This window comes from Loa loa (assembly GCF_000183805.2).
Source record: "Loa loa unplaced genomic scaffold supercont3.325, whole genome shotgun sequence".
Classification (NCBI taxonomy): domain Eukaryota; kingdom Metazoa; phylum Nematoda; class Chromadorea; order Rhabditida; family Onchocercidae; genus Loa; species Loa loa.
Genome location: NW_018108505.1, coordinates 50793 through 61478, shown reverse-complemented (window position 1 = coordinate 61478; position 10686 = coordinate 50793). Strand labels below are relative to the sequence as shown.

The 10686-nt window shown below is 36.1% G+C and overlaps 2 protein-coding genes across 2 annotated transcripts; one reads left to right on the top strand and one right to left on the bottom strand.

The window, feature by feature from the left end:
* Window positions 1-1488: 1488 nt before the first annotated feature.
* Window positions 1489-8906, bottom strand: LOAG_09301 (hypothetical protein). Its single transcript, XM_003144829.2, has 12 exons — window positions 8750-8906; window positions 7792-8001; window positions 6854-7063; window positions 6374-6517; window positions 5610-5730; window positions 4983-5171; window positions 4429-4628; window positions 3964-4091; window positions 3461-3659; window positions 3108-3275; window positions 2746-3006; window positions 1489-2104 (listed from the first exon to the last, which is right to left on the bottom strand). Exons 1-12 carry the CDS (start codon window positions 8858-8860, stop codon window positions 1811-1813), a joined length of 2235 nt encoding a protein of 744 aa, XP_003144877.1. The 5' UTR covers window positions 8861-8906; the 3' UTR covers window positions 1489-1810.
* A 693-nt stretch (window positions 8907-9599) lies between these two features.
* LOAG_09300 (hypothetical protein) lies at window positions 9600-10242 on the top strand. Its single transcript, XM_003144828.1, has one exon. It carries the CDS (start codon window positions 9861-9863, stop codon window positions 10218-10220), a length of 360 nt encoding a protein of 119 aa, XP_003144876.1. The 5' UTR covers window positions 9600-9860; the 3' UTR covers window positions 10221-10242.
* Window positions 10243-10686: the final 444 nt, after the last annotated feature.

The following is a 10686-nucleotide window of genomic DNA, read 5'->3' as shown; positions in this document are numbered from 1 at the left end:
TAAGGCAAACACACATGACAAGGCCCTTTGAATCCAAAACTTTTCTCCACGACTGTAGGAAAAGGAGACGTAGGGACAATTTGGTACTGCAAAAACTAGCTTTGAGAAGACAACAAAAAATGTTTTGGTAACCTTCGAAAAAAAAGTTCATATAAAATAAAATTATTTTTAGATTTCGAGTTTTTATAGAGCAAATACAAATCGAATAGTAAGAAAATAACAACTGTCATAGTTATATATCTGTCAGCAATCATCAATTTTGAACTGATTCCCAGTAAACACACGCAAAAAAAAAAAAAACAAACTTCCAAGAGAAAAAAATCATAAAACAACTCAAAAATCCAACCTGAAAGCACATTTCTCTCTGATCAAAACGACGATACAGGTAATGAAACGAATTTTCAAAAAAAAAAAAAAAAAAAAATACCATTCCAACAATTTAAATTATTCAAATATCTAAAGAAATGACAAAAATATTTCAACCAAAGATGAGCGAACGCAACAAAAACAACCCCATAACCAAATGATCCTTAGAAATTATATAAATCAAGAATTACTACAATTCCCCGAAAACGGTTGCAGACAAACCACGGCTCATCAAGCCTACTAAAATCAGTGACACTAACTAACACCGCCACCAAATTACTGTCCACTCATTCAGCAGCAAATGTCACATAATCATTCAGATATACCACAGGTTCAAGGACAATTATGACCATTGCAAAATCTCAAATAATATTCACCCATAAATCACAAACAATCAAATCCCGTGAAGTGTTTCCACACAATAATCTTCAGAGATTTTTCTTGGAAATAACCTTTTGTCTTACATAACTGTCCACTACATAACTCCTTCCCGGAAAAAAATGAACTTTTCGAGATCTACTTTAAAAATTGTTGCACAAATATTTCAATCTGAAGAAATACATCATCATGGATCACACCTTGCATACTTATATTTACAAATATCACGATACCTATAGCAATAATAATTGACCAAGAAACGTGTACAGCAGCAACGAATAAGTGATCCAAGCTTCCTTTCCCTAAGGTCCAAAAATTTGGATAACGCTTGAAAGTCCCAGTTGAGGGGATCCCAACAATTGCCTGCCAGCTCAAAATCTGACCCAGTCTGTCGTGTTTAGATTATCTTGGTGTTTCATGTCGAAGAATTTGACAGACACAGATTCCACCAACATGCAATGTTTATTTTCCATAAAAGAGGAGAGAAAAATTGAACCGCAATCGGTCAAAACCGCAAACTTCACCATTTCTAGAGCATTCCCATAGAAAATAAATTTGGCTGAATCGTTGCTGTGAAATCGGGTACGAACGTAAGAAAATCCAAATCAATAAGAAAGCCGAGGGAAGAACACTCCGATGGTAACATGATGATTGCGACAATTGAAAATGTACCTATCAGAATACCCATATTAACTAATTTCGTAAGATTTGTTACGCTGATAAGAATCGAATCCCTGATCATCTCCATAATGACATCAAACTTTTATGCAATATGCTAACTTTACCATCAAAGGATAAATAAGGGAAAGGAATGATAGATGGGATTAAGGTATTGAAACAGCAGCAATCAGTAACTCTTTTTAACTTAATTAAGCCTTGAAGTAACCTAAAAATATCAATATAATTTAACATACACATAATGATTCCCAAGTGCAAAACAATATATGCACCTACTAAATCACCGCTACCATATCATGCCACAACATACCATATCATATGCATATATATCACTTCATATCACCAGACAGAAAACAGAACGGAATATTTACCTTCTTTGTTAACGACGTCATTTCTTCGACTGACTTTTTGCGTATTCTAACAGGAAATTCCTTTGCATCGCTTGCTGTGCTTGTTGCAACTGTCGTACCATCTGCGGGCTACTGCTAAACATTGCAGCTGCAGCGGCCGGATTCATCGAAGCTGCTAATGCTGCCAAGGGACTAGTCGCAGCTGCTGCAGCGGCAGCAGTCGATGCAACATTTCCGGATGCACTGCTTTGTTGGGCATTTTGAACCGCCTGAGCAAGTGCTGCCATTGCCAAATTGGGTAAACGCTGCTGCATTAGTGGATTCCATTGTAGCTGAAAAAAAAGAAACATTGGTATCATTCACATTAAATGAACGCCAAAATAAAAAGAATGTTGTCATCACTAAAATAAATTCATTACTACTAGACTTCTCAAACTGCCAGAACATTTGGACAGCATGTTTCATTCTGTTTTGTATATATCCTGTTAAGTAATTGGTTGTTGACAGATATGATCGAAGTATCTGTTCGAAAAAAATTTACAGAAGCACTGTTAGTTGACACTGTTTTCAAATCCTAATGCCATAACTTTTCAGTAACAAATGCAGATATCCGCTGCACTCAACAAGATTTTGCCTGGTAATGCTATGCCACGTCAAATGACAACGAATAACATTTTGAAAATGGCTTCCGATCTCATTTCGATTATTTCATTTGACATCCAGTCATTAATAACACCAGCCATATATTAGATATTTTACTTTAGGATATAGAATCATGTCATGTTCTAACTCGACCCTGGCATCTTCCTCGATTCAACCATAAAAATGAATCTTTCATCATCAGATGGACTGTGTAAGCAAATACGAGTATATCAATAGTCGTTAAGTGTTTCTTCAATATTTTAGTTCTTTCGTGATTCCAGACATTTCTACTTCTGATCGAAAAGCAAAAAAAAGGGTGACTTTTTCGTACCTGCAACATATTTGGTGCATTGAGCAAGGGATTCGCCATCATAGCTGCAAGCATAGGATTTGTTTGTCGAAGTGCTACTGCTGCTGCCATCTGCTGCTGTAAGAAATTACTCGTACCGGTTGCACCTGCTGCTGCAGCAAGTGCCGCAGCAGCAGCCGCAGCTGCAGCATTCTGCGAGGCAGCTTGCGCTGCAGTGTTACTGCTCGCTGTTGCAGGCCTTTTGTATGAACCTGGTTTGTTATGATGCTGTTGATGGCTTGCCTACAAAATAAAGTCTCTTAAAAATTCCCTCTTCCATGACTTCCACAATAAATGGATTTCAATAATGTGACCAGATTTACTTCAAGCGTAAAAATACTTACGGAAGAAGTAGAAGCTTTTGGTGCATTAATTGAGGCACCGGAGGAAGAGGGTGCTGTTTTCAAAGCAGCTGCGTTAAGAGGTGGTGTGGCTGGCGTTGATGAGCGAGGTGTTGATGACGAAGGCATAGGCGCTTCGAATTTGCCTTCTGCTATCTGATTTTCCAATTCCTAAAGCAAAAGGAGCGGTTAACTATCATGTCTGCAACCTCGCAGAAATCATCCTATTCCACAACTTCCAAGTTATACATATTTCCCAATGATAACGATATATTCGTTATCACGGACACTAGCAAGTATATTATGTCAAAAACACTAATGCAAAAGTGAGGAAACATTACAGACTGCATCCTTACTTGTTCTTTTTCCATAACTTTATTGAAAGCTTTCCTTAGCAATGCAGTATGCTCCTGACGCAACTTCTTCTTTTGCGCTGCTTTCACACATGCGTCACAGTAAAGATTTAGTGAATTCTCATCTGCTCCGATGGCACGCCAAACCGGTGTAAAATCGGTACCACATTCTTCGCATAAATAAGGCCCCTCTGTGACACGTCTGAAATCAATACTTCAGAAAAAAACTATTTAATAAAAATAGTTGGATCGATGAGAATTGGAGTGATCCTAAACTTTAGTCAATGACCACTGCTTATACAAACACTTTTTTTGTCGTAGATGACGCACACAGCTACCCGTGTACACATTTACCGGTTCATTTCCCCCAATAATAAGGAATCCAATAAATTTAAATTATGTATGTCAACATCACGTTTGGGAATGTCAACAGTATCACACCAAATAACTGTTAATTTTACGATTAACTGTCACGAAATTTCTTTCTTCACAAAAATTAAACTTACTTGGTAGCTAATTTATCCTTTAACAACCTTTGAACAGCGATATCTAAACCCAAATACATTAGAAAATCTGGTTGATTACCATTAGGGATAAAATGCATATCCGGAGGTGGAGGTCGTGGTGGAGGGATCTGAAACTAAGCGGATTTAAGCTATGTTTGAGAAAATATGTGAATAATTCAATTTAAAAACGAAAAAGGTAAAGGAATATCTCAAATTACTGAGGATGGAAATATTTGGAGAGAATCGTGAAAGTTGAGAAAAAGACATATATTCTACTCGAAATGCTTGCTATGCTTTGTAGCGAAAATCACAGTGAAATGCAGTTCCCTAGCAGAGAACTGAAATGAGTAGAATATATGTCTTTTTCTTGCTTTCTCTCATCTGCTTTTACCAGCAGTAGCTTAGATAATTTCTGAAATCAATATAAAATCATTCAGCATTTAAAAGAACTTTGTACAGACTTACTTGCAATAACTGTTGCTCCAACTGTCTCCGTAGCGCAAGTTTAGCTGCAGCAGCTCTTTGAGCAGCGGTTTCCTTAGCGGCCAATGCAGCTGCAGCACTGTTTCGTGAATGATGGTGTTGTTGATGTTGTTGTTGTTGTTGCTGATGTTGTGAGAGAAGTGCAGCGGTTGCTAAAGCTGCCGCATGTTGAGTTAAGCGACCTAAAACTACTGGTCTGACATACGCAACATTTCAGGATATCAAACCTTCATCTAACATTGGATACAGTTCCGCTGCACAGCTGACGCAATATATTCCGAAACTGTACAGTTAAACCTTTCAATTCTTTCGCTTCTCCCCATCATTCCCTATATGCACCTCTTTCTTGGAAAGATTAGCACGTTTTGTCCGCAACACAGTACGTTCACTGTATTTGTCACTCATCAGCTGACATTCATTAATGTAACCCTAATTATGCAATAATTTGAAGTACATGATGCAACAGACACTACTAACTTTGTGAATGCGTAAGACAAGCAAAACATAAGGCATCATCTATACAAAAATTGTTTTACCGTTATTAGTTTGAGCTTGCTGTTGAGCTTGTTGCAGTAACGCTTGAGCCGCAGCTGTATTCAGCAAGCCACTTTTAGCTGCATTCTGTAATAGCTGCTGCTGTTGTGGTGTCAAATTCAGATTCATTAACGCTGCTGCAGCTGATGCAGCAGATGCAACTGCACGCGACGATGTGTTTGAAGTTGATGCTGTAAATTTCAACAAAAATGCATACGTCATGATGAAGTTTACGTTAACTTCGCTTTACTTAACTTTAAAAATTTATCGCTTTTCTTTGAAAAACTATACATGTTACATGGAACTGTTAAGCCTACTGCACCAATGCTCGAACTATAGCTGCATTTATTAACTTGTAGATGCATTTCGCAATTGCTGAACTACGTGTAAAATTAATTTTAATCCTAACTTCCCAGCCTAAGCCTATTTCGAAAATCAATTTAGATGTATGTATATAACAATGATTCAGCCATTCCCTGGCGAAACATATGAATGATACCGTTATCAAATGTGTCTTGACACACAATTAACGTGATTAAAACGTCTATGTGTACGCGATTTTTAAAACTAAAAACCAAGGTAAACAACATGTAAATTGTAATCTGATTAAAAAAGAAAAATGTACTAACCTTTCGAGTGACTATTAGATGTAGATCGATTTTGTACAGCAGCAACTGGCGGTTTATAAGCATGGCCACTACCATTCTGAGCAACATTAGCCGTCAGTTTTCGAATATTTGCTTCTTGTATCTAAAAAATGGATGACATACAAGTTCTCAGCGACACTTCAACACCCAGTAGCTAACGGTTTTCCATGAGATTCAAATATAATAAATGGCAGACCTAGTAATTCGAAATCATCGCCTGATAGTTTCCTGTACTCAGACTTTGCTCTCCTGTACATATTCCTTGCTCTTGTATTGTTATGTTACATGTTAGTCAAGTGGATATGCTTCTTTCAGCTTACTGACAATATATTTTGACTAAATTTTCTCCTTTGAGAACGTCTGATTAAGATAACGTCTTGTATACAAGTATCAAGAAAATTCATGTTATAAGATGCGCAACAGTTTTTACAATTTAAGTGGCAAGTCTGTGTGTATTTCATGAAGAACTCAAAAGACTACTTACGATCCGAGATATCATCAAATTACATAAGTTATTGAAAGCTTCCAATTCAGTACCTATTGTGAATAGCATGTAATAGAATCATTTAGCGAAAGTTATGCAATGTATGATCAACCGGATGGGTATGGCTGATTGATTAGTGGCTTAATCTCTCACTAATAACGTCATCAAAACCACGATCAATAGCATTACTATTACACAGCCTTTATCATCAATACAATACCACTGATATCATAGCCTTATCACTGATAAGTTTATAAAGAACCTGTTTCACGGAATGCTGTTGACTTATTCGTAGCTTTCTAAGCATAGAAAGTTTTGCCTCCTCTCTTCTTAGCTCAGCTTCTAGAGCTTTAACCATCATTTCGCGCTCCTTCTTTTGCTCATCTGTCTGTTCTCGATGCAGAGCCTGCAATCATAAATCATTAAACCCCATCCTATTTATCTACTCATTCATCCAACAAAGCCTATACACACTGCTTTGCCATTGGATGGGAAAAATAAAAAAAAGAATGTTTTCGTCACTGTGTGAAAATGAAACAATTTCTAACCCATATCAACATGATATCAAAATGGGGCAGGAAAAAATGTTCTACCTTAATTCCTAATTTACCAAATTTTTTGCTCCCTTATTTTGATAAAGCAAAAGTTGGAATTTCATATTCAATAAACTTCTCAAACAACTTTTTTCCTTCCAGTTCATTTGAGAATTAATGCATCTGTAACATGTAGGAAAGACACCTACTCGATCAAAAACCTTTTTGACTTGTTCGAATTCTGTGTCATTTAAACTCGACAATTCGGATTCATCGCTCATCAATAGCACTTCATCATTTTCAACTTTAATTCCAAATTTACAATCGGTTTGGTCCAATGTTCGACCTTCTGCATAACGCTTCTTTTTCACACGTGGTTCCTCATCATCATTTTCGGCTCCAGAAATGTAACCCTCACCCTGTAATTACGACAAACTCATAGTTGTTACTTAAACTTACTTGAAAGTAAGTTATTAAAATAAAGGGTTCAGCCCCCAGTAAATAAAAAACCCAAATGAAGACTAAAAATGTTTGTAATAGTATGGTATGCCACTGATGGCATAACCAGTGAAGAATGCAGTACGAACTATTTGGTCATACGAACCATTATGAAGTCACATTCTTCGCGCAGTTCAACACAAGACATGTTGTTTTACTATGATCTATTGTTCATCCAAGTTACTGGCAATATTTTAGAAGCTTATATAAACTGCCCATGAACATGTTGTTAACTTAATCGAGTGGTTTTAACAAAATAAGCTTTCGGATCTTTGAGTGGAGTATTCTCATAAATTGCAACTAAATCCCTGATAGAAATGAAAGGGACTATTAGGTTTGTGAAAACTATGAAAGGAAACGAATTTGGTTAATATTAACTGGCTATTTTGGAATAGTTCCTGAAGATATATATCTTCTAGGAAGATACTATCGTACTATCGTTATTGGATTTCGCAAATTTTGCGTAAGAGTTGTTGAAGTAAGACTGATGAAACAAAGTGTAGTCAGCTTTAAGTATATCTCCTTTAACTATTCGCCAAATCATACAATACCTACAGAGAAACGTGAAGTTACATATCTTCGATAGTTTTAAACTATAATCTTTTTCTTACCGCTTTTTATTTACTTCCAAATAATCGAGGATACTTACGCTGTGTGATGCTACACCATCCATCACCGGCGTCAGCGTTTCCTTTAGCTTGATGCGTTCCGCAGCTTTCAACGCACATGCACGTGTACTCCGCCGTAACGATGACGGCGACACATCACCGTCGTTAGCTGCTGGTGTCTTCGCAATCGTCATATCTCCATTACCACCTTGATCAGTGATCGATGACGTTGACTCATGACATATTCCATTCTAGAAATAAATAAATGTAGTTTCGCAAAAATTTCCTGGAAACTTTCAAAATCCCGTCGACATCTGGGAACTGAAACGAAATTTGATATAATTAAATCATAGTCAAGATGAACTCCAATGACAACGTATCACAGCTAAACAATGCGTAAAAATTAGCAACACAAGAAGCAGAAAAAGCATTATATGAAAGTAAAATAGGCTTCAATAGACGGGTGAACAGCAAAACTTGCCGAATGCATCAAAAACTTTGGACCCACCGCTCTGAATGAATTTTCGAAATTTTCGGAAATATGAAACGAACTTACGAAAAAAATTCCTTAACGAACAAAGCTTGCACCGAAAAAATAAAGAAGTTTTGTTTTGAAAAGTAACCAGAATTTGAAGGTTTTTGAATTGTTTGAAAATCCATTTCAGAATACAAATTTATAACTTCTACTGCCATATAACATGAATTTCGTAATCTAACTGCATAGGAAACTTCGTTTTATTTCGGTAACTTGAGTGCATCTATTACAGCTGTTTATGGGCAACGACTGTAAAGTAGCTTTACTTTGATCTTTGACTTCTTGTGGTTTAAACTGCATTCTTTTATTGACTTCAAATACAATCCAGGAATTCCAACTCTTCCCACGAAAGTGCCTCGAAGTCAAATTTTAGTACTATCCTGTCAAAATCAATTCAAAAAATTATTTTTGAAGAAACTGTGAATTAATTCGTCGTAAACATTTCACATCAATTAATTACAAACCTCTTCAAAACCGTTGAATGTTTCCACTTCCAAAGTATGCACATCAACTGCACCATTAACCCCTTTTGAGGTACTTTCCGTTGTTGATCGATGTTCTGATTTCGTTGCCATAATTCCGGATGTGTCAGTGGATCGTTTTGTGCATCACCAGCTAGAATAGTTTAATGAAATATTGATTTACGAGAGACTTCCATCACGACAGTTATTTGGGCTAACCGCTAAACAGCACAACGCCAGCTGTACCAAAATTTCTTTTTCTTCAATTTCCGAGAAAAAAATTTCTCGGAATGTTATGTGATGACATTTGAAATATCTCAAAAAAATCCTAGGAATACCGACGATTTTAACAAAAATCAAATCAAAAATGAGAAGAAAAAAAGCATCCACAACACTGTGACAGTTATATTACCACAAACATTTGCCTGCAGTTTAAACAACAGGGAAGAAAAAAGACGAAAAAAGAACATATGAGTTATATAAAAAGGGAAAAAAAGTACAGTTTGCATAACCGACCAACGATGAGGAGAAACAAGAAAATTATGAAACCAAATCACTGCGGTTTAAATTATCATCAAAATGATTTAAACCACATATTCTACCCAAAAAGGAAAAAAGATTTCTATAATACTAAAAAAAAAACTACACATCACACTACATTATAGTTATATTTGTTGATAATTGCCTAAACATGAAATTTTCCACAATAATCGATCCAATCAATAACAATACAAAACTAATACAAATTATAATTGCTACTACAATATTTCGCAACAAATTTTTGTTTTAAAGGAAAAAAAAAAAAGTAGATACAGTTCTGATAACCGGCTGGATCAATAAACGGAACAGACGGATTTATGTCATTGAAAATGAGGCAATCTTAATACGCTTTCGGACAAAACGCACAAACACCGATGAAAAGTCCTGAAAAATAAAATAAATTTAATGAGTGCATACACATACACACATACACACATACATACATACACACGTACATATACATACATACAGACATGGAGACAGACAGGTGCATACATAAGCACTACATACACGACAGACGGATAGACAGACAGACAGACAAACACATACAGAGTTCGAGTTTCATCGATAATTTATGAACGCACCGCAAGCACACATCGCCAATGATATGGAACAAAAATCGATATGCGAAACGCTGCCCGCAAAAAGGTTTGACGCGTCATCACGTGTTTGTCTGTGTATGTGCATGTATGTGTGTGTGTATGTATATATGTCTATTTATGTATGTCACGCATATGCGTGTGTGTATGTATGTATGTGCATAGATGCATGTATATGTTTGTCATGTAATGCATGCATGCTATTGCAAGCTTTAGCTTTCCGTCACAATTTACTCTCTAAGGAAAAATGGAACAGCCCCAAAAACTTTACACGCTGGCAAGTGTGTGTGTATGTGTGTGTCTGTGTGTCACTAGTTCCGTCCCATACCTGCTGATGACGAATGTGCTACATATTATTATCCAAAAATATCCTTCAACATCTTTGATGAATCTTTTACAGGACATCTACCAAATGCGCTTCAATGACAATCTCTAAATAAAATGAAAAGCTTTTTACAGGACATCTACCAAATGCGCTTCAATGACAATCTCTAAATAAAATGAAAAGCTTTGAAGATTTTTATTTACAGAATGTTTGTAATAGTGAAGAGAAAGGTAAAAACATATTTATGGAAAAAAGCGCTTGAAAAGTTATACGTGCTTTTGTCAATAATGTTTGCACGTAGGATACTGAGAAGTGTGAAAAGAAGACTAAGAAAGATTTGTAATCCTAAAATGATACATTAACAGATATTATCCAATCCTTTTGTATGTTATCGAATAGTGTGACACAACTTTATTATTTTGTTTCAGATTGTCACGTACGCATACATTATCGTGTACCGGAATTGTTTTTTTTTT

What these genes read in the sequence shown, in the direction of transcription:
- LOAG_09301 (XM_003144829.2), bottom strand. Translation starts at nt 8,860, where the DNA reads ATGGCAACGAAATCAGAACATCGATCAACAACGGAAAGTACCTCAAAA. An exon ending in AACAGCATTCCGTGAAACAG is followed by an intron (nt 5,731 to 6,373) that starts GTTCTTTATAAA and finishes TCCATTTTTTAG; the next exon opens with ATACAAGAAGCAAATATTCG. An exon ending in ATGCACCAAATATGTTGCAG is followed by an intron (nt 2,105 to 2,745) that starts GTACGAAAAAGT and finishes CTTTTTTTTCAG; the next exon opens with CTACAATGGAATCCACTAAT.
- LOAG_09300 (XM_003144828.1), top strand. Translation starts at nt 9,861, where the DNA reads ATGAACGCACCGCAAGCACACATCGCCAATGATATGGAACAAAAATCG.